Source organism: Crotalus tigris, unplaced genomic scaffold (genome assembly GCF_016545835.1).
Source record: "Crotalus tigris isolate CLP2741 ecotype Arizona unplaced genomic scaffold, ASM1654583v1 scf7180000017609.85432, whole genome shotgun sequence".
Lineage (NCBI taxonomy): Eukaryota > Metazoa > Chordata > Lepidosauria > Squamata > Viperidae > Crotalus > Crotalus tigris.
The window spans coordinates 10,514-33,749 of record NW_024096510.1 but is presented as its reverse complement, the minus strand read 5'-3'; the positions used below and the strand labels follow the sequence as shown (position 1 = coordinate 33,749).

The window sequence follows — 23,236 nt, the reverse complement described above, 5'->3', positions numbered from 1 at the left end:
TTCATTTTTCATTTGGTTCCTCCTTTGGCATCTTCTTTAATGATTCTGTTCCACCATTTCTTCAATGTGAGTGTAACTCTAGAGAATCCTTTCCTCAAATAAAGGAACAGACACCAGATGTACGTCCCTAACCGATGGGATCCACAACAGGCCCTGCCTTCTCATCCTGATGGGCTGGGTGGATGAAATAGGGGAGAGGTGGTCCTTCAAACAGCCTGATCCCAAGCCATGGGAGGCAGCGGCTCCAGTGGTGGCGGTGGCACAGCAGCATTGTTGGGGTTCCTCGCTGCTGCCAAGGCCCGGCTGCTGCCCCCGCTGCGTCCTCAGCCGAATGGGTGTGGAGGGGGAGCAGGACATGAGGCAGCGGCTCCAGCAGCGGCAGCGGCACGGCAGCATCGTCAGAGTTCCTCGCCGCTGCCCCCGGCCTGACTGCCGCCCCCGCTGGGACTTTGCGCTGCCCGGCTTTGCCCTCTGCCCATCGATGGAGCTGCGGTGGAGACAGCGCCCACCTGAGCCGCCTGAGGGGCAGCAGGAGGAAGGAGAGGAGGAGAGCAAGGAAGCAGCCACCCCAGCAGGGACTCCACGCTGCCTGGCCTCGTCCTCTGTCCATCGATGAAGCCGCGGTGGGGGCTGGTGCCACACGGCCCACCAGCCCCTCCGCCAGCCTAGCTTCTCCCCCCAGGTACCCCTCTTGCTCCGGCACTTGCCCGAGCCGCCCGGGGGGCACCAGAAGGAAGAAGGAGAGGAGGAGGGTGAGGAGGGCAAGGAAGCCGCCGCTAGCGCTGGGCCCCAGGAGGGGGCTCTCCTCTCCTACCTTTGCTGCATCTCCTTCTTCCTTCCCGGCAGCCTGGACTCCGGCGCGCCTTCCCAGCCAGCAGGTCCAACGGTCGGGCTGGCTGGAGATTGCAGGGGCTGGTCTCCCTTGGGCCATGGCTTGCGGGAGGGCTGGCCCACTCAGCGGAGCCTCCAGCGGGCCACTCCCAGCAGGGATCCCAGGGCTTCCCTGGGCGGCTCCAAGGCCACGAGGCCCTGGCCGCGCTTCTCCCAGGGGGTGGGGCACCCGGGAACAGGGCCAATCAGGAGCCCTGCATGAGGTAAGTCCACCTGAGAGAAAGAGAGAAGGGAAGCGAAAGTGCCTCTCTCTTTTTCTCTCTACAAATGGCGGAGGAGGCTCCGGAGCCGTAGGTGATGGCTCAAAGAGCCGCATGCAGCTCTGGAGCCGCGGGTTGCTGACCCGTGAGCTATACAGTCCAGAATAATGAGCATCCTAGTCCGAGCTAAATCCAAACACGCAAGAGAATTCCAGGAATCCGGGCACTTAGACATCACTTATGTTAGACTGACATGTGCGTTCACTCACTAATAAGACAGATGAATTACTTCTTTTAAACAGATGTAACCCTGATTTTTACAGCTCGGAGGCGGATTTGATGAATGATTTTTGTTGTTAATTGCGAAATTGTGTCTGACCCATCGACGTTCCCCCAGGCCTTCCTGTCCTCTACCGTCTTCTGGAGTCCATTTAAGCTCATGCCTACTGCTTCAGTGACTCCATCCAGCCATCTCATTTTCTGTCGTCCCCTTCTTCTATTTCCCTCAATCTTTCCCAGCATTAGGCCCTTTTCCAGTGAGTCCTTCCTTCTCATCAGGTGGCCAAAGTAGTTGAGTTTCAACTTCAGGATCTGGCCTTCTCAGGAGCAGTCAGGGTTGATCTCCTCCGGGACCGACTGGTTGATCACCTTGCAGTCCAGGGGACTCGCAGGAGTCTTCTCCAGCCCCAGAGTTCAAAGGCCTCCATTCTCTGGCACTCAGCCTTTCTTAGGGTCCAACTTTCACAGCCGTACATTGCAACTGGGAAAACCATGGCCTGGACTATATGCACTTTTATTGGCAGGGTGATGTCTCTGCTTTTTAATATGCAGTCTAGATTTGCCATAGCTTTCCTCCCCAGGAGCAAGCAAGTCTGTTAATTTGATGAATGATAGCAGTTTGCACATCCCAGGATGTCCGATACGGAGAGCAGACAGAATTGCAGACACACCCGGTTAAAAAGAAGGGAGGCAGACCATGCCCCACCGTCCAGCCAGAGCTGAAGAAGCTTCTTGAGTGAGAAGCGAAACGTCCTCAAAGCAAAAACAAGAAAGTCCAGTTGACCTCGTGAAAAAGCCTCTTTGGCAGTCAGTCTCTTGCTTTTTATATTAACAGCCGAAGGGAAAACATATAGCTACGCTAAAGAAATCTTGTGATGTGGATCGTTGCAAACCGTTTTATTCTCCACCAGAGTTCTCCTCGTTTATACTGGCTGCAATTTACGTTCCAGCCCAAGCGTGCATGGACAACGCATTACAAACTTGAGCTGGCCAAATTCTGTGGGCTGAACAGAGACATCTAGACTGCCGTTGTGTTAGGAGATTTCGTAGTGCTAACTTAAGCCAAGAACTGCCAAGATACATTCAGCATGTCTTACTAGAGGCAAGAATATTTTAGACCACTGCTACGCATTAAAACAGGGGTCTTCCAACTTGGCCCTTTGATGACTCGTGGACTTCAACTCCCAGAATTCCTCAGTCAGGCAATTCTGGGAATTGAAGTCCACGAGTCATCAAAGGGCCAAGTTGGAAGACCCCTGCATTAAAAGATGCTTATCGGTCCTCACCATGAGCAGCTGTGGGACACTCGGATCATTGCATGAGTCACCTTGTACCTGTTTATAGGCAAAGGCTTAAAACCATAAAACCAGCAATTAAATTAGCAAAGTCCTGGACAGAGGAGGCAGAGTTAAAGCTACAGGCTTGCCTTGACTGCACAGATTGGAATGATTGGAATGTTTTGTCAAAGCTACCTTGGGTGAACTCGCAGAGACTGTGACCTCGTGGGTCAGTTTTTGTGAAGACCTCTGTGGGGACCAGAAGCCTGCACATACACAGTAACAACAAGCTAAACTCTAGCAGCTGCGGGGTGCCAAAGACGAAGCCTACGGGAAAGGAGATAGAATGCTGTACAATCAGGGCAGGAATGTATCAACAAGGGAGATATATAGCAACAACCTAAGATATGCAGATGATACCACTCTAATGGCAGAAAGTGAAGAGGAACTAAAGAGCCTCTTGATGCGGGTGAAGAAGGAGAGTGCAAAAATTGGCTTGAAACTCAACGTTAAGAAAACCAAAATCATGGCATCCGGCCCTCTCAATTCCTGGCCAATAGATGGGGAAGAAATGGAGGTAGTGACAGATTTTATTTTTCTGGGCTCCAAGATCACCTCAGATGGGGACTGCAGCCAAGAAATTAAAAGACGCTTGCTCCTGGGGAGGAAAGCTATGGCAAATCTAGACAGCATACTAAAAAGCAGAGACATCACCCTGCCAACAAAAGTGCGTATAGTCCAGGCCATGGTTTTCCCAGTTGCAATGTATGGCTGTGAAAGTTGGACCATAAGAAAGGCTGAGCGCCAAAGAATGGAGGCCTTTGAACTATGGTGCTGGAGAAGACTCCTGCGAGTCCCTTGGACTGCAAGGCGTTCAAACCGGTCAGTCCTAGAGGAGATCAACCCCGACTGCTCCTTAGAAGGCCAGATCCTGAAGTTGAAACTCAACTACTTTGGCCACCTAATGAGAAGGAAGGACTCACTGGAGAAGGTCCTAATGCTGGGAAAGATGGAGGGCAAGAGAAGAAGGGGACGACAGAGAGTAATGAGGTGGCTGGATGGAGTCACTGAAGCAGGAGGTGTGAACTTAAATGGACTCCAGAAGATGGTAGAGGACAGGAAGACCTGGAGGAACGTTGTCCATGCGGTCGCGATAGGTCAGACACGACTTCGCAATTAACAACAACAACAATTCATAGCTAGCTATCCCAGTCCCCCTTTAACTCTTTGTTAGCAATCCAAAAAAATTTAGCATACATGTATATATATATTGTTTCTTTCTTTCTGCATTGGGCTTCAAGGTCAGTCAGGTGTGACTCATTGAATCCTGCTTGTTTTATGCCTTAAAAAGACTATTTTATACTTACTGTTCCAGAACGTCCTCTCTTAAGCCAATTTCCCCACCTACCTTTAATCCAGTGTTTTCAAACTTACGTATCAGCAGATAAGATCTTAAGGAAATTTCTGAAAGCACCTGTCTCCTGTTGAGCAAATTTCTCCACGCCTTGTTAAACAAATAGTTTCAAACAGCGTATCAGCAGGTCAGATCTTAAGGAAAGATGAAAATAGACATTAATGAGCATCAGAGTAAGAGAGAAAGACGTGGGGGAGGAAGAAGGGGACTGTATGGTCCTTGATGTTCTTTCAGACTGGTTTTTTTTTTTTCAGACATTTTATGATTCAGCTGGGGAACATGGTCAGCACCGAGAAGTTGTGTAATGAAACTTCTGGAAGAATCTAACCCAACTTCAAAGAGCACCAAGTTTGTCCCACAGATTGGGCCTCCTTCAGCTCCCGTCGGCCAGACAAGGTCAGCTGGCGGGCCCTCGGGGAAGGGCCTTTTCTGTGGTGGCTCCGACGTGGTGGAATCAACTCCCCCCCCCCCGAGATTCGAACTACTCCCACCTTGCCAGCCTTCAAGAAAGCTATTGAAACTCTCCTGTTTCGGCAGGCCTGGGGTTGATGTCCCCAGGGGAGCTGGGATACGATTGGGACATGCTGTGTGAACGTATTCATTTTTAATTGTTATACTTGTGGTTTTAATTTTGTACGCCGCCCTGAGTCCCTAGGGATTGGGCGGCATATAAATTTTACAAATAAATAAATAAATAAATAAATAAATAAATAAATAAATAAATTAGCCCCGGGGAACCTCTGCGGTCAAGGGGAAGTTGAGGTAGGTCTGCGAGACTGGCTTGTAGGAAGCAGCAACAACAGGAGGCTACAAAAAGCCCCCTCCCCTTTGTGGTCTGCAACATATTTGTGGCCCTGGGTGAGTGGAGCCATTGTGAGTCAGAGCAAGGCTGGATAGGACCACAACTCTCTGTGCTGGTCCCTCCATTGCCCTGGAATTAGTTAAGACCAAGCGGGGCCTGAAGAGAACGCGAGCACTCAGCTGAGTCTGGAGAAATTCAGATTTATTTACCGTAACAGAATAACAACAGAATGATAGCAGAATAACGACGGAATAACAGAGTCGGAAGGGACTTTGAAGGCCTTCTAGTTCAACCTCCTACTCAGGCAGGAAACCCTACACAATTCCAGACAAAGAAAAGGAAGGCAGATAGTGTCACCCTACTGCAGCCACACAACAGGTCGGGAAACAGCATCTGGGCTACGGGGGTGGGCCTGGCCGATAAACTGAATTATATGCTCCAGCCAAACTGGACGGTTGTCTTGCAAATGCTTTTGGCTACTTCGTGGCAAGGCTGGGAGCGAAGGCTCTCATTCTGGATGTAGGCGCAGCCGTCATCGCCCAATATTCCGTATCTGAAATAGATAAGAGATTTTTATGTGTTCTCCCAGTTTCAAGATGTCCAGCAGGATCCCGCCCTGCTCAAGGATTCTTCAGCATGTAGACCAGCAAAGACATCAGAGGCGAGAACGAAGGTCACGCAACTGAAGGCTTAGCTCAGTCAACGCAAACAAAACAACAACATGATGGAGAAGGGATGGTGGGAAATGAAACGCAGCCCCAGCGAGATTCTACCAAGTCCCCAAGATACATAAAATAGGAGCCCCCTTCAGACCTATCCAAATGCTACAAGACACCCCTACATATAACCTAGCTCAGGGGTAGCCAACCTTGGCTCTTTTATGACTCGTGAACTTCAACTCCCAGAATTCCTGAGCCAGCATGGCTGACTGGCCCCTTTTATGACTGGGGGACTTCAATTCCCAGAATTCTTGAGCCAGCCTGGCTCAGCTTGGAAACCTCTCCCTTTCCCCTCAGTGTGGCTGGTTCAGGAATTCTGGGAATTGAAGTCCACAAGTTATAAAATAGCCAAGATTGCCTACCCCTGACACTAGCTAAATGGTTGGCACAATGCTTAAGGTACCTGACACAACCTTCAAACAGCACAGTCACACCAACCACACAGTTTCTGCCAAAACTACATGGCTTAAATGTGGCTCCTGATGAGATCATGGTAAATAGTGGTCCGTATTTACATCCCTCCCTCCCCACTTAGCATATGAAATAATAATAAAGCTGAAAGAATGGTTTCTTGTATTGCTTTTAACATAAGGAGAATCTGTTCCTGATCTTCATCCATATTCTCTTAGTAGTGTGTTAAATTAAGAGCTTTAAAGTCAGAGAGTGAAAATAATTTTATAACCGAGTATATTAAAAAAAGTCTTATGTGTAGTCTGGGCTTCCAGCCAAGTCTCCTTTAGACAATAACAAGTTGTAATATCAAACCTAGCCACAAGATGTCACCAATGCCATTTAAGTTTTTTTTTATGTCCAAAATTTTTATAGTCCTTTTCCCAATTTTATTTCTGTTTTGTAAATAAAAACCCCACAGGTCAATCCTAAGCTACTGGTGTTCTCTGATGAGAATTTGAAATGTAATGAGCAGGGATGCCAGACCCACTTCAACAACAGAGTAATTCCCGTCTCTTATTCAGGTTCATAACGTAAGGGGTGTGAGAAATAACCAATTCTGGGCAGAGCTTACTGATTGGGGTTGAAGGCAGTTCCGTCTAACCACAGCCATCTCTTTTGCACGATATCGTAGGCCAAACCAATCCAGAATTTGTCATATTCATACGTCTTTGGATCCAGATAATAATGCGTAAAGGAATGAAACTTCAGGAAATGCTAAAATATAAAAGGACCAGAGTCAGGCCAGGCTTCAGAAGAAAGATAAATGCTGCCTGGCTAAGGATGAAAGTTGATTCACTCACCACTGTTACAACCTGCCTGCATTAGCCATATAAATATTGTTATTATACTTACACGGCTAATGAATAACAGAGTTGGAAGGGACCTTGAAGGTCTTCTAATCCAACACCCTATACAATTTCAGACAAATGGATGTCCAGTCTCTTCCTAAAAACCTCCTGTGCACCTGCAATCTTCCTGCCTAGATACGCTCTTGAAGGTGCAAGAGAGAGGTTGGGCATTAGACCAGAGTGGAACAGAATAATTGAATTGGAAGTATTTGAGGGGCTGCCACAAAGAAGAGGGGGGGGGGGTCAGCTTATTTTTCCAAAGCCCCAGAGGGCAGGACAAGAAACAATGGATGGAATACTCTGCCTTCTTTAGAAGAATGGGTATTTAAGGTTTCTAACTTAGCAGAAATGGCTAAAATTTCTGCTTATTTAAAGGACCGTTCACAAGAGAGATATTTTAACGTATGGAGAAGATGGATAGAATATGTCCAGAAGAAGCATGGAACTACAAAGTTTCACTTATTTTATGAGTAATGAATTTGTTTATAAATTTATGACGTTAAAGTTTGAAGAGAGTTAAGGGTTAGTATGATTTTGGTTTTTGTATAATTATTAAACTTAAATAGATTATGTTTAGTATATTTGTATAACCCTGTACTTAGCTCTGGGAAGTCAGGGGGGAGGGCGGTGGGGGAGGGGGGTGGGGGAAGGATGGGTTGAAATTTTAGTAATTGAGATAAGTAGAAATAGTTTTTATTGTATATAATATTGAGGTTCCAATTTGGAGAGAGGAATTGCTCGGGCATTTCCCCCCCCCCTGGACCGCACCCAGAGTGAGAGGATAGAAGAAGGTGAGAAGTAAGTAGGAAGGTGGAGGAGGGGGGGGTGAGGGAGAAAGAGAAAGAAGAGGGAAAGAGGCAAGTTGGTTAGAGGGTGGATGCGGTTTGGGGGGAAATGGGTGAGTAATACCGAAAATGGTGTGTATTAACTTGTTTTATTTTTTATCTGAAGTATTTTTAAGATTGTATTGTATTGCAAAATTGAAAATAAAATTTTTTTACAAAAAAAGAAGCAACGGATGGAAACTAACCAAGGAGAGAAGCAACCTGGAAGTAAGGAGAAACCTCCTAACAGTGAGGACAATTAACCAGTGGAATGGCTTGCTTCCAGAAGTTGTGGCTGCTCCATCACTGGAGGTTTTTAAGAAGAGACTGGACCACCATTTGTCTGAAGATGGTGGTCCAAAAGATTATCTGGGACACTACACATCCTCTTCACGACCTGTTTTCTTTGTTCCCTTCTGGGGGAGGAGGGGGCTTCGTGGTATCCGTAGCAGAACATCCAGATTCAGCCATAGTTTCATCCCATACAGCATTAACCTTGTGAACTCTCAAGCTTCCTCCTTCCGTTATATATTCAAGATGGACAGTATTTAATATTTATTTGCTACGTATATGTAGGGATGTGGGTCTGCACATATGTTGTTCATAGTATGTTTAGGTGTGTGTCATGTATGTTTCACTTTGAGAGCGGGCAACTAAATTTCATTTTTGATGTGTGCCGTTGTACCCACAGTAAAAAAATGACAATAAAGGTTATCTTATCTTATCTTATCTTATCTTATCTTATCTTATCTTATCTAAATGGTAGAGGGACTCCTGCTTGAGCAAGGGGCTGGACTAGAAGACCTCCAAGGTCCCTTCCAGCTCTGCTCTGAATTGAATGGGATTGATTAGTTTCCATCCATTCCTTCTTGTCCTGCCTTCTGGTGCTTTGGAGAATAGGTTGACCCTTCTACTTTGTGGCAGCCCCTCAAATATTAGAAATTCTGGGAGTTGTTGAAGTCCATCCATCTTAAAGCATGCTGGTTGGGGAATTCTGGGAGTCCAAGTCCACCCCATCTCAGAGGCTATTGACTGGGGCATTCTGGGAGCTGGTGCCCACCCATCTTAAACCTCTAAAGCTGAGAAACACCGCTTCAGAGGCACCCCGTGCAGTTTCACAGGGGCATTACCCAGCCCCCTGCACCCTCTGTAGCCTCCCCCATCTCCCCCAGACTCAGTACCATCTCCTCCATGTTTGTGACCATCGTCAGATCCGCGTTCTCCTCCTGGCAGAAGGTCTGGCTGGAATGCCAGCTGAGTTGTCTGTTCCGGAAGAAATAGCAGTTGCTGCTTAGTTGCATCCACTGGACTTTGCAGACGCTGCAGTTCCGAACTAAGGAGAGGAGAAGCAACGGAGCGCCCAGACATCACATTCCCGAAGACATTTGCAGCCTAAGCTGAAGCAATACAGGTCGTCCTCGATCAGGACTAGAATTTCCATTGCTAAGTGAGTCTCTCCCGGGTGTTTTGTCTTTTTTGGCCCTGGGGGTTAAGCAAACTGCTGCCGGTTTATTTATTTTATTTATTTATTTATGAGACTTATATACCGTTTTAAGTGCAAGCATTCTCTAAGTGGTGTACACCAGTAAGCAATGTATATATATATATATATATATATATATATATATATATATATATATATATATATATATATATTAAACAATAAAATATACGAACACCAGGAAGTTATAAAACTATAAAAAGTTTAATAAAACCAGAATAAAACCAAGCTTTCGCTGGCATCTGCCAGCATCATCAGGGTAGTCTCCAGTCGATGGGAGAAGCTATTTATAAGTGTGGTGTTCTTTGCGCCCGGCTTCTTGACCTCGTCATGGGTCCCAGCCAATCCACCTGCATTTTGATCGTAGTTTCTGTGTTGCAAGCTGTAATTTCCTCACTTTCCTTACTTGTGCTGGTACCGCAGCTCTTCCTCCCTTCTTTGCATAACTATAAGTCGGGGGGGGGGGGACTCCTTAATTTCACGTAATTAGATGTGCCCTGTCTGTGTTTATGTTGTTTATTCACCTCATCCTCCTTCTTGGTACTCTCTATTTCTCTTCTCCTCCCCCTGTTTCTCTGTTTACGATCCTCTTTCAAAACTATACCCTCATTGTTTGTCTCTGTAGCCCATGATTCCATTGTGTTTACATCATCCTGTTTCCCGATCCTTCGTATCACTTTATTAACTCCCCTTTCTATTTTCTCTTCAATGGGGGTGATTTTAACACCCTCTCCAGAATTCGTGGCACCCACAAATTGATTGCTGACCCCTTTTTCCGAGGGAGCTGTCCCTTCACTGTTGTTTGTGTATTCACTCATTACTTGGGGGTATGCAATCTTCCTTAAAAGGAGAGGGGCGGAATCCTTACAGTCGGTGACTTGCATCTCCTTGTGCATTCCTACGGGGAGTCGTACCTCTCAAATGTCTGTAGGAGCGTGTGGAAGCTCTAAGATTATAGCGAACAGGCTTCTCATCTCCCCGTTGTTCTCCTGCATTCCCAAGGCAATAACAATTCAAATGGGAAATGTCATTAATCAAGTTAGTTGCAGGATCGCAGGTGGAATTACACGTGGTATTCCAATCCTTCGAATCATGATTGTTTAATAACCCAAAGTCTATACCAGATCGCTTTTTTGTCAAACTCCTCGCTGTTCCCGGGGAGACCCTCAATTCATCGGCACTTGGCTCTTGGTTGTCAATCCACTCCTGTATGCATGAGGGAGGGGCATATGTTTCAGCAGGTGGAGAGTTACTCTGCTGCTGGTTATTCCCTGTCTGAGTGTTTCCAAGGCCCATCTCCTCCGGTCAACCCTCTTTGCCGAAGGCACGTAATGTTACATCGTTTTTCTCCGGAGGGACGGTTGCGCATTGCCCATGCTCTTAATATTACATGTGCTGGGCATAGGTCCACATGTCTGTTGATGGATTCTTTGTTAGAGAGCCACGCCTCTTTAAGGAGCCGGCCCCCCTTCGTGCTGTCACTGGCCATCACCTGCACGTTGCTAAAATCGAACCTATGCCCAGATTCTAGCATATGCGCCCCGATTTGGGAATACTGGTCGCCTCTCCTTACCGCCAACTTATGCTCGTGAATTCTAGTTTTGACACGTTTGGAGGTCTCCCCCACGTAATTAGCAGAGCAACCTTCACAGTTGATCCTGTAAATGACATTGGACTTCTCTATGGTGGGGAATGGATCTTTCAATCTCATCACCTTAGATCGCAGCGTCTGGTTGGGGTTATGTGCCACCCTCACATCATAGGGTGCCAATATCCTAGCCGTGGCTTCTGAGACGGTGTTAATATACGGGAGAGTGATACGAAGTCTCTGTGATGTATGTTCTTCTGTTTGGGACCTGATGGGGAGGGAGGGTCTGGATGATAGTCCATGGCGCCTGATGAACTTCATAGGGTAACCATTGTGCCTGCACACCTTAAAAAGGTGCTTCTTTTCTTCCGTCCTAGCCTTGGCAGTGCTGCAGTGGGAGCCTACTCTCTTGAAGAGTGTTCTAATACAGCTGGCCTTGTGGGCCACTGGATGGTTGCTATCATAGTGTAGAATTCTATCTGTGTGCGTGGACTTGCGGTAGACCCTGGTCTTCAGAGTTCCATTAGGTTGGCGGTGGACCAGGACATCAAGAAATGCCAACTCACCCTGGTGCTCTTCCTCTTCCGTAAACTGCAAATCCACGCACACCGAATTGAGTATGCCCACAAAGCCAGCTTTTTGGCTCCTCTTGATGATGACAAATGTATTGTCTACGTAGCGAGCCCAGAATTTAGGACAACACTGGGTCATCGCTACGTGCTCCAATTGCTGCAGCACTGCCTCTGCTATGATGCTGGATATTGGTGACTCCATGGGGGTGCCCTTAACCTGCTCAAAGGTAGTGCCCTGGAATGTGAAGTATGTTTTTAAACATACTTCTAATAGATTTATGAGGTCCTGAGGCCGAAGGTGGTCCTGCTGGTGACCTAAACCTTTTTTCTCGAGAAGGTCTTTTATCGTCTTGATGGCCAGATCTTGTGGGATAGAGGTGAAGAGGGAGACGACATCAAAAGATATCATCACCTCATCATCCTCTATCCTCAAAGACCTGATCCTGTCAAGGAAATACTCAGCAGATTTGACAGTAGTGGAACCACCCTCAACCAAATGGTTGATGCGATTACTCAGCCATTTGGCAAGGCCTGAGGTCGGAGTGTCCCTAAACGCCATAATCCCATAATCGGGCGAAGGGGGACCCCCTCATTATGGACCTTAGGAAGGCCATAAAATCTGGCCATTGCGGTGTCGGTGTCGCTAGGGCGCAGCTTTCTAAGAGTAACCTCATCAAGCCTCTTACTGCGTTTGAGGTTGTTAAGTAATTTATTAGTATGGTTTTTAAGGGCCGTCATGGGGTCACCGTCTACCATTCTATAAGCTGTATTATCATTGAGCAGGCACAATGCCTTACCAATATATTGCGCCTTGTCCATAATGACAGTGGCCCTCCCCTTATCTGCTGGCATTATAAGGAATGCACAAGGAGATGCAAGTCACGACTGTAAGGATTCCGCCCCTCTCCTTTTAAGGAAGATTGCATACCCCCAAGTAATGAGTGAATACACAAACAACAGTGAAGGGACAGCTCCCTCGGAAAAAGGGGTCAGCAATCAATTTGTGGGTGCCACGAATTCTGGAGAGGGTGTTAAAATCACCCCCATTGAAGAGAAAATAGAAAGGGGAGTTAATAAAGTGATACGAAGGATCGGGAAACAGGATGATGTAAACACAATGGAATCATGGGCTACAGAGACAAACAATGAGGGTATAGTTTTGAAAGAGGATCGTAAACAGAGAAACGGGGAGGAGAAGAGAAATAGAGAGTACCAAGAAGGAGGATGAGGTGAATAAACAACATAAACACAGACAGGGCACATCTAATTACGTGAAATTAAGGAGTCCCCCCCCCCCGACTTACAGTTATGCAAAGAAGGGAGGAAGAGCTGCGGTACCAGCACAAGTAAGGAAAGTGAGGAAATTACAGCTTGCAACACAGAAACTACGATCAAAACGCAGGTGGATTGGCTGGGACCCATGACGAGGTCAAGAAGCCGGGCGCAAAGAACACCACACTTATAAATAGCTTCTCCCATCGACTGGAGACTACCCTGATGATGCTGGCAGATGCCAGCGAAAGCTTGGTTTTATTCTGGTTTTATTAAAACTTTTTATAGTTTTATAACTTCCTGGTGTTCGTATATTTTATTGTGTAATATGAGTCTACCCAGGAATCACTGTTTTGTTTTTAATATTCTTAATAATATATATATATTATGGCTTGGCTGTGTTCTGATTGGGTGGAGGTGTGTTCTGAATGGTTAGGGGTTTGGCTGTGCTCTGATTGGCTGGGGGAGTGTTCTGTTTGGTTGTGCTCAGGTTAGTCTGAGTTGCAGAGGGGTTTGAGATTTTGGGCTGCCTTGTTATTTTTTGGCTTCGCGTTCGTGGTTGTGCTTCCTCTTCATGGAGGGTGTCAGTTTGCTTCATGTATGGATTGGAGGGGTTTAAAGTGGCTAATGATGCAGCTGTGGTCTGGCTTCTGGTTTGTGGTCGTGCCTCGTCATCAGTGTGGCTTTGGGTTTGTTTTTTGCGTGGATGTGTGGTGGTGACATCCTGTGTGGTTTTTGTGAGTGTGGGTCTGGTATCATTTTTTGTGTTAGGGAGTCGTTTGTCAATAAGGGCGGGTTTCCAAATGGCTGGTAGGCGGGAGGTATCATCTCGCTTGTTCATGCTGTGTGGGCGTTTTTCTATCTCGATGGCTTCTCTGATTATTCTGTTATTAAAATGTTCACTTTTGGCAATGGTTCTGGTATTTTTAAAGTCAATTTCATGTCCTGTGGCTTTAAGGTGTTGGACCAGGGAAGATGTTGGTTCCTCTTTTTTGACTGAGTTCTTATGTTCTTCAATGCGTGCACTTATTCTTCTGTTGGTTTGTCCGATGTATGTGGTGGGACAAGTGGTGCATGGGATTTCGTATACTCCTTGATTTTCTAATTCAATTTTATCTTTGGGGTTTCTAAGGATGGTGGATATTTTTCTGTTTGTGCAGAATGCTGTTTTGATGTTGTGTTTATGGAGGATCTTACTGATTCTGTCTGTGGTGCCTTTTATGTATGGGAGGAGGGCTTTGCCGTTTTCTTGTTCTTTGTCTTGGATTTTAGTGGGGGTTTCTTTTTGGATTAGGTTTGTAATCTTATTTCTATGGAATCCATTGGATGTTAGTACATTGGTGAGAGTGTGTAGTTCGGGTTTTAGGTGTTGTTCGTCAGCTAAGCGTTTTGTTCTGGAGATGAGTGTCTTGGCTACAGAGTTGATCTGTGCTGGGTGGTGGTGTGAGAGAGCGTGCAGATAGCGGTTTGTGTGTGTTTTCTTCTGGTAGATGGTGTGTCCTAGGGAGCCATTGGATTTCTTGTAGACTAAGACATCCAGGAAGGGAAGTTGGTTGTTAGCTTCTGTTTCCATGGTGAACTGTATTTTGGGGTGTAGGCTGTTGAGGTGTGTGAGGAAGTTGTCCAGTTTTTCTTTCCCATGTGGCCAGATTATGAAGGTGTCGTCTACGTATCGGATCACAAACCCAAACTCTGGCTCAGATACGTACACTCACAAAAACCACACAGGAGGTCACCACCACACATCCACGCAAAAAACAAACCCAAAGCCACACCGATGATGAGGCACGACCACAAACCAGAAGCCAGACCACAGCTGCATCATTAGCCACTTTAAACCCCTCCAATCCATACATGAAGCAAACTGACACCCTCCATGAAGATGAGGCACGACCACGAACGCAAAGCCAAAAAATAGCAAGGCAGCCCAAAATCTTAAACCCCTCTGCAACTCAGACTAACCTGAGCACAACCAAACAGAACACTCCCCCACCAAACAGCCAACCCCCCAGCCAATCCCCCAGCCAATCAGAGCACAGCCAAGCCCCTAACCAATCAGAACACACCTCCACCCAATCAGAACACAGCCAAGCTCCCACCCAATCAGTTCATACCCCCACTGGCAGTTAAAAGGAAGAAACAGCTAAGACCACACATTGCTGCTCGAAGCACGAAGCTGAAAACACCAGCCTGAAGATGACGAATGGGACTTCGTCGAAACGTCGCCAAGACACTTCCAATTTTACGCGGGAGAAAACCCGAACAACCAAAGACCTACATACAAATACCCGCGAAAACCTCAGACACACACACAACACACACACACACACACACACACACACACACACACATATATATATATATATATATATATATATATATATGCTGGAAAATGTGCATAAAAATACGACTCCTGGGCATGTCTATGGTACAAATAAAATACGAACACCAGGAGAGTATAAATATAAAAATATACTTTACTAAAAGCTGCCAAGCTTTCGTTTGGAAACTCCAAACATCATCAGGGCTAAGGAGCCAGTAAACAATGATGACTTAAATGGGTTTTGCCGGCATCTGTAAATATATATATATTTACATTTCCCCCAACAATCTGGGTCCTCATTTTACCTACCCCGGAAGGATGGAAGGCTGAGTCAACCTTGAGCCGGTGAGATTTGAACCGTTGACCTGCTGAACACAGTCAGCTAAAGTGGCCTGCAGTACTGCACTCTAACTGCTGCGCCACCTCGGTTGTTAAGTGAATCGCGCGGTCTGGCTTCCCCCACTGATTTTGCTTGACGGAAAGTTGCCAACCGTGATCACAGGACCCCGGGATGCTACCACCGTCATAAGTGCGTGCCAGTTGCCAAGTGTTTGAATTTTGAACATGTGACCACGGGGATGCTGCTGGAACGGTGGTAAGTGTGAAAAGAGGGCCATGTGACACTTCTGCTTTGAATATTCACTAAACGAAGGATTCAGAGTCAAGGACTACTTGGACCCTGAATGTCGTTTAATACAGTGGTTCTTAACCTGGGCGATATCGCCCCCCCAGGGGGCGATTTCGTTTTTCAGGGGGGCGAAGGAACAAAAAGGGGGCGATATGGGGGCCACGGAGCAAGACGTTTTGGGGACACGAGATTTTTTTCATACAGCGAATCGCTGTATATCTGTCGTACAAAAACATCCGTTCGCTCACTATTAGTGGATTGAATTGTGTTTTCAAATGTTCCTCCAGCTAGCTTCAAGACAGAATGTGCATAGGCATTGCTTATCTTCATGCGCGTTGAGCAGCAGCCTCTATCCTTTTTATATTTCTTTTTGTGTCTTAAATTTCACTTGTAATTCAATCATTAAATATTACTGTTTTTCTTTTCGGGCATTTCACTTTCTTGCCATTGACTTTTGTTTTCAGTGGGGTCATTACATTTAAGTGTCTTGAATAAATAAGATAATAATGAAATACATGTATCAAGAAGTTTGGGAATAAAGTGATGGGTGGCACCAAAATTTTTCACACAGTTGAGATATGGGAAAAAGACTGGAAATAAATTATTTGCATCCATATGTCCTGATGACAATGTTAAAGAAATCAAAACAAGTGTTTGCATAAGTTGAAGAATTATTTCCTATGTTGTGATTGAGAGGTTATGTTGGGGGAGGGGGGCGATGACAACTTCCTCATTGGCTCAAGGGGGCGATTCGTTCAAAAAGGTTAAGAACCACTGGCTTAATACACTTGCAATTTTTAAGAAAGATACAAACCCAGCTGGGAATGAGTTAGGTAACCCAAGGATCCCCAACACCTGATCCATGGACCGGTACCAGGCCACGGCATGCCAGCAACCGGTCTGCACAAACAAGCAAAGCCCCATCCACGGGATGCAGGCAGCACACAAAACCACGCACCCTCTGGTCCATGGATAAACCTCTCTCCACGGAACCGGTCCCTGGTGCCCCAAAGGTTGCGGGCACCGCTGATGTAACCCATAAATTAGGAGGAGGAGGAGGGGGAGGAGGAGGAGGAGGAGGAGGAGGAGGAGGAGGAGGAGGAGGAGGAGGAGGAGGAGGAGGAGAAAAATTGTGGTGTCCTTGATGCTCTCTGAGCTTGGTGATTTTCTTGCAGATGTTCCATCACCCAACTAGGTAACATCATCAATGGCAAACCCCACACCTCTTCACACTGATGATGTTCCCTAGTTGGGTCATGAATCGTCTGCAAGAAAACCACCAAGTTCAAACAGCACCAAGGAGCCCCGATAGGCCGGTTGCGAGGAGATCAGCTGGGTTCCTCCACACCCAGAGTACCTTTTCCAATCTGTAGGTCTTTCAAGATTTCAGTCAAGGTGAGCATCTTCCACTGCCACAGATCTGCCTCTTCCTTTGTCCTCTTCTCCAGCATGGCCACTTGCGAGAGAAGTAAAGACAGATGTCACTGGAGGACAAGAGACGGTATCTCCTGCACTTTCCTAAGAAAGATGGAGCTTCTTCCAAGAAGAGGTTGAATGAATTGTAGGTGGCGTTTCCAAACACATTTTCTTGTACTAATAGAAGAGGATATCTGTAGCCCAGGGTTGAATTGTGGGGTCCTTGGTGCTCTCTGAATTTGATTTTTTTTTTCTTGCAGACCAGCGGTTCTCAACCTGTGGGTTGGGACCCCATTTGGGGTTGAACAACCATTTCACGGGGGTCGCCAAACAACGCAGTCTGCCATTTCCCCCCCCCCCTTTTCCTTAGCTGTGCTACTCCCTTTTATTCTATTGGCTTTTGAAAGCCAATAGAATAGTCTCTCTTGAATAGAGTCTAATTCTATTGGCTTTCAAAAGCCAATAGGAATTGTCCAGGCTGTCTCTGCCCTGCTGAGCCCGCCAAAAGTCCCATTCTGCAAACGGTGCTGCACCAGTTGAGTAGTCCTCGAGTTACAACCGGTTGAGTAGTCCTCGACGTACGACTGGCTGGGGGTCGCGGCATTAAAAAGGTTGAGAACCACTGTTGTAGACCTTTCATGACCAATCTAGGTCACATCATCAGTGCTAGAAGGGAGGGGGTTTCTAGCACAGTAATATTCCTGCGTTGGACCATGAAACATCTGTAAGAAAACCACCAAGCTCAGAAAGTTCTGAATGCTCCAACACTAGAAGTTTTTAAGAGGCGATTGGACAATCGTTTGTCTGAAATGGTACAGGGTCTTCTGCTTGAGCAGCAGGGAGTTGGACTAGATGATCTCCAAGGTCCCTTCCAACCCTACTTCAGGCAGTCCTTGGCTTGCAACCAGAGCCCAAAATTTCTGCTGCTAACTGAGACAATTGTTAACTGAGTTTTGCTCCATTTTACGACTTTTCTTTCTCCAGTTTTTAAGTGAATCACTGCAGTTGTTAAGTTAGTAACCTGGCTGATAAGTGGATCTGTTCCCCCATGACTTTGCTTGTCGGAAGGTCGCAAAAGAGGATCACGTGACCCCGGGATGCTGCGACGGTCATAAATATGAATCAGTTGTCGAGCGTCTGAATTCTGATCACATGACCCTGGAGATGCTGCGACGGTCGTAAGTGTGAAAAAACGTCATGAGTCCCTTTTTTCAGTGCCGTTGTAACTTTGAGAGAATGGTTGTAAAGTGAGGAATACATCATCATCATCATCATAAAGTTGGAATGGATGTTGGAGGTTATCTAGTCCAATCCCCTACCATTTCGGACAAATGGCTGTCCAGTCTCTTCTTAAAAACTTCCAGTGTTGGAGCATTCACCACTTCTGGAGGCAGGTAGTTCCACTGGTTAATCATTCTAACTGTCAGGAAGTTTCTCCTTAGTTCTAGGTTGCTTTTCTCCTTGGTTAGTTTCCACCCATTGCTTCTTGTCCTGCCTTCAGGGGCTTTGAAGAACAGCTTGACTCCCTCTTCTTTGGGACAACCCCTGAGATACTGGAAGACTGCTATCATGCCCCCCCCTCGTCCTTCTCTTCATTAAACTAGACATCCCCAATTCCAGCAACCGTTCCTTATATGTTTTAGCCTCCAGTCCCCTGATCATCTTTGTTGCTCTTCTCTGCACTCTTTCTAGAGCAGTGGTTCTCAACCTTTTTAATGCCACGACCCCCAACCGGTTGTAAGTCGAGGACTACTCAACCAGTCGTAAGTCGAGGACTACTCAACTGGTGCAGCACCGTTTGCAGAATGGGACTTTTGGTGGGCTCAGCAGGGCAGAGACAGCTGGACAATTCCTATTGGCTTTTGAAAGCCAATAGAATTAGACTCTATTCAAGAGAGTCTATTCTATTGGCTTTCAAAAGCCAATAGAATAAAAGGGAGTAGCACAGCTAAGGAAAAGGGGGGAAAAATGGCGGACTGCGTTGTTTGGTAACCCCCGTGAAATGGTCGTTCGACCCCAAATGGGGTCCCGACCCACAGGTTGAGAACCACTGTTCTAGAGTCTCAGCATCTTTTTTACATCGTGGTGACCAAAACTGGATGCCGTATTCCAAGTGTGGCCTTACCAAGGCCGTGCAAAGTGGTATTAACCCTTCACCTGATCTTGATTCTATCCCTTTGTTAATTCTATGTTCTAAGATGAGATGTTAGTGAGCCTCTTCCCATCAGCCTCCTTGATCTACCTTTCAGATTCATGAGCGTCACCAAGAGGAGCAGGATCACACAGATGGAGAGGAGGCCAATGGCGGAGCAAGGCCAGCTGGTACCATCTGCGAAAGGGAAGAAGGAAAGTACCAAGGAGAGATGAGAACAGAGGAAGACAACCAGGCTCCCCAAATTGTTGTCGGAAGAGATTCTCTTCACAGGAGCCACTGAGCTATCAGGCAGAATAATTGAAGGGTGTTTTTTCCTCAATGGTTTTTTTTTTTATTTTTTTGGGTAAGCTGCCCGGAGTAACTTCAGATGGCTAAATTAAAAGGTAAAAGGTAAAAGATAAGGTGAAGTGACGTGAAGTTGGAGAGAAGGGAAGGGATAAAATAAACATCCCAACTACACTGCCAGGGCAAACCATTTGTATATATCAACAGACAGCAGCCCACCCCCCCATCCTTCTAACACTGATGATGCTCCCTAGTTGGGTTATGGGGTATTTGCAAGAAAACAACGCAGCTCAGAGAGCACCAGGGACCCCACACATAAATGACAATAATAATATAAAGTGCAGTAATAAATAAAGTACAAGGAGCAAAACAAAACAATAAATAAAATAAAAAATAATAAAATAAAAAATAATAAAATAAAATAAACAAAACAAAATAATTGCAGGTATACGAAGAGCTTATACACCGGAGACTAATTCCTTGTATGTCTTGGCCAATGAAGTATTTGATTCTATTCTAAAATAATAAAATAAAAATAAAATAAAATTAAATAAAACAATAAAAGTAAAATAAAAAATAAAATAACATAAAATATAAAATAATACCATAAAATATAAAATAATACCATAAAATAATGAAATGAAATGAAATGAAATAAAATAATTGCATGTACACTAAGAGCTTATACACCAGAGACAAATTCCTTGTATTTCTTGGCCAATAAAGTATTTGATTCTATTCTAAAATAATAAAATAAAATAAAAATAAAATAAAATAAAACAATAAAAGTAAAATAAAAAATAAAATCATAAAATATAAAATACCATAAAATATAAAATAATACCATAAAATAATGAAATGAAATAAAATGAAATGAAATAAAATAAAATAAAATAATTGCATGTACACTAAGAGCTTATACACCAGAGACAAATTCCTTGTATGTCTTGGCCAATGAAGTATTTGATTCTATTCTAAAATAGGAAAATAAAATAAAAATAAAGTCAATTTAAAACAATAAAAGTAAAATAAAAAATAACATAACATAATAACATAATATAATAAAATATAATATAAATAACATAATAAAATAAAAATTAAAATAAAATAATAAAATAAAATAATAAAATGAAATGAAATTCCTCTCCCACTGCTGGAGCCACTTCCTGCCCTGCTCTCCCCTCCAGGCCCAGATCATCTGCAGGCCTCGTTCCATCGGGGTCTCTCCAGCCCTCGTGGGGGTCTGAGATCCTACAAAGCCGAGGGACCCAGGACTCAATCTGGGCTCCTCTGCCCTGCGGTCCCTGGCTGACCGCGTGGCAACAAGACCCCCCCCCCAAGGGACCATCCAGTCGGGCCCCTGGTCACCCCTGAATAGGCCGAGCAGGGCCCCTGGGAAGCCCTTGCGGCCGTCTTCTGCGGCCAGGCCTGGGCTGGACGTCTTGCAGCCCCCGCCTCCCAGATGTGGCCCCTCTCCTCCTCCTCCTCCTTCAGAGGCTTACTCTGGGGAACATGGGGGGGCCGAGAAGGGCCCCCCTCAGCTTGCACCTTCTTGGAGGATGACTGCTGCAGGGGGCCACGGCTGCGCAACTCGGAGGGGTCACTGTCCAGCGAGAACTCCCGGGACGCCCCCAGTTTGGGGGTCCCTCTGGGCCGCCCAGAGATCTCCTCTCCAGGGCTGACTTTGGGGGTCTTAAACATGGCAGCCGGGGCCTCCCTTGGATCTCCCTCAGTGCCCCTCACACAGGCCAGGCAAGGCCTCAGAAGCCCCCCAAATATCTTGGGGGGGGTCCACAGCTCCAGAGGGGGGGCGGCCTGTCCCGTCCGAGGGGGCCTGGGAGCTTCGTTAGGCGGGGGGGCTTCCCTGGGGACCAAGAGAGGCAGTTCAGTTTGGAGGTCCAGAGGGAGGTTCATAGGCCCCTCCCTCCTGGGCGGGGTTATAACCAAGGGACTCCATTTCCCAGAATGCCCCTCTTCGCCCAATTGCTCCCCTGGGGTGCTGGCCCCTCCCACCTGTCAATTCCCCCCTCCCCGAAGAGGGGAAGCAATGGCCGCGAGCCAAGCACGTTGTCCCAGGCATTCCCCCTCCCCAAAGCAGATTTTTCTCCCTGCGGCTGCACTGGGGCAGTGCCGGACATTGGGGGCCATCTTGGCCCTACCGTTGAGGCGGGGGGGGGAGGCTGCAAAGGGAGGGGGGGTCTTCCTGCCATGCAAATAAAATAAAAAGTGGCCTTTGCAGCTCTACGCAACAGCATTTTGGGGGCGGAGGGGTTAGGGAGCCCCTTGGAGACAGTTCGAGGCCTGGCGTGGGGAGCAGGCCAAATCGGGGCCATTCACACAACCCTCCTTTGCCTTCTGCCCTTCTTGGGCCCGGAGGCTTCCTCATGGGGGTTGCAAGGCTCTCCGCAGGCAGCCTGCTTTGGCTTCCCAGCTGTTCCTCCTTTGGGCCCAGGCAGCAGCCGCCATCTTCAGCTCTCCTTGCACCACAGGCCTCCCAGTGTCTGGAACTCCCACCCGGCCCTGGAAAGGCCTCAAAAGGGCCGTGTGGCATTTTGTCATCTATCATCCATTGGTCCACTCAACCCATCCTTCTCTCTCTCTCTCTAATTTAGCTATGTCTGTCTATCTATCATCTATCTACAATCTATATGATCTATCTCTAGCATCTATTTATAATCTATCTATATCATTTTTAAAATCTATATTACCTATCTATCTATCTCCATTTATCCAGTCTCTGTCTATCTATCATCTACCTACCTACCTATCTCTAATCTATCTCTATTATCTATTGATAAACTATCTATAATCATCTATTTATCATCTATCTATAATCTACCTACCTACCTATTATCATCTATTTATAATCTATTTATAATCAATCTATCTATCTATCCATTATCTATCTATCTGTCTGTCTGTCTGTCTGTCTGTCGGTCTATTTATAATGTATTTATCTACCTATCTATCTATCCATCCATTATCTATCTATCTATCTATCTATCTATCTATCTATCTATCTATCTATCTCTGTCTGTCTGTCTGTCTCTATTATCTATCTATCTATCTATCTATCTATCTATCTATCTATCTATCATCTATCTATCTCTATCATCTACCTACTACCTACCTATCTCTCTCTCTCTCTCTGTCTCTATAATCTAGCTATCTATCTGTCTATCTATCTATCATCTACCTACTACCTACCTATCTATCTATCTATCTATCTATCTATCTATCTATCTATCTATCTATCTATCTATCTCTCTATTTATAATCTATATAATTATAATTTATAATCAATATAATCTATTGATTATCTGTCTATCTATCTATTGATAATCTATCTATTATCATCTATTTATAATCTATCTATTTATAATCTATCCATCTATCTATCTATCTATCTATCTATCTATCTATCTATCTATCTGTTTCTGTCCCTCCGTCCATCCTTCCCTCCCTCCCTCCCTCCAACATAAAATGCCATCTGTTTCTTCTTCAGCTCAGAGCAGCTGCTCCCCTCCTCGACCGCCGTCCGTTGAGTTGAATCAAACGCAAACTGGTGGCTTTGGTTTTGCTTTGCTCCCATCTCCTTGGCAAGAGGACGGGGAGGTTAGCCATCCAAGGTACGAATCTGCCCAGGAGCAGGGGAGGGGGGGTGACTCCAAGCTGTGCCAGAAGCTTCTGGGGAGGGGGGACCCAGCCTCCCTCCGTCTGAAAAGTGCCAACAGGGCCCCCCTGGCAGTGCAGTGGCAGTTGGCATCCCAACCTCAACTGTGAATCCGA

At 46.0% G+C, this 23,236-nt stretch overlaps 1 protein-coding gene and 1 long non-coding RNA gene across 4 annotated transcripts; one reads left to right on the top strand and one right to left on the bottom strand.

Annotated features, from left to right (window-relative positions):
* Positions 1–5,082: 5,082 nt before the first annotated feature.
* LOC120298577 (CD209 antigen-like protein E) lies at positions 5,083–22,131 on the bottom strand. 3 transcript variants are annotated; one of them, XM_039322478.1, is made up of 6 exons: positions 21,698–22,131; positions 19,250–19,336; positions 16,949–17,047; positions 8,889–9,040; positions 6,607–6,749; positions 5,083–5,416 (listed from the first exon to the last, which is right to left on the bottom strand). In XM_039322478.1, the coding sequence occupies exons 1-6, from the start codon at positions 22,011–22,013 to the stop codon at positions 5,293–5,295; spliced, it is 921 nt and encodes a 306-aa protein (XP_039178412.1). In that variant the 5' UTR covers positions 22,014–22,131; the 3' UTR covers positions 5,083–5,292. The 3 variants fall into 3 exon arrangements, with proteins under 3 accessions (XP_039178412.1, XP_039178402.1, XP_039178421.1); XM_039322468.1 differs by lacking the exon at positions 21,698–22,131 and adding an exon at positions 20,950–21,575; XM_039322487.1 differs by lacking the exons at positions 6,607–6,749; positions 21,698–22,131 and adding an exon at positions 20,950–21,575.
* LOC120298589 lies at positions 15,354–20,067 on the top strand. Its single transcript, XR_005554149.1, has 3 exons — positions 15,354–15,558; positions 17,040–17,152; positions 19,257–20,067. It is a non-coding gene; the product is annotated as an uncharacterized LOC120298589 (long non-coding RNA).
* Positions 22,132–23,236: the final 1,105 nt, after the last annotated feature.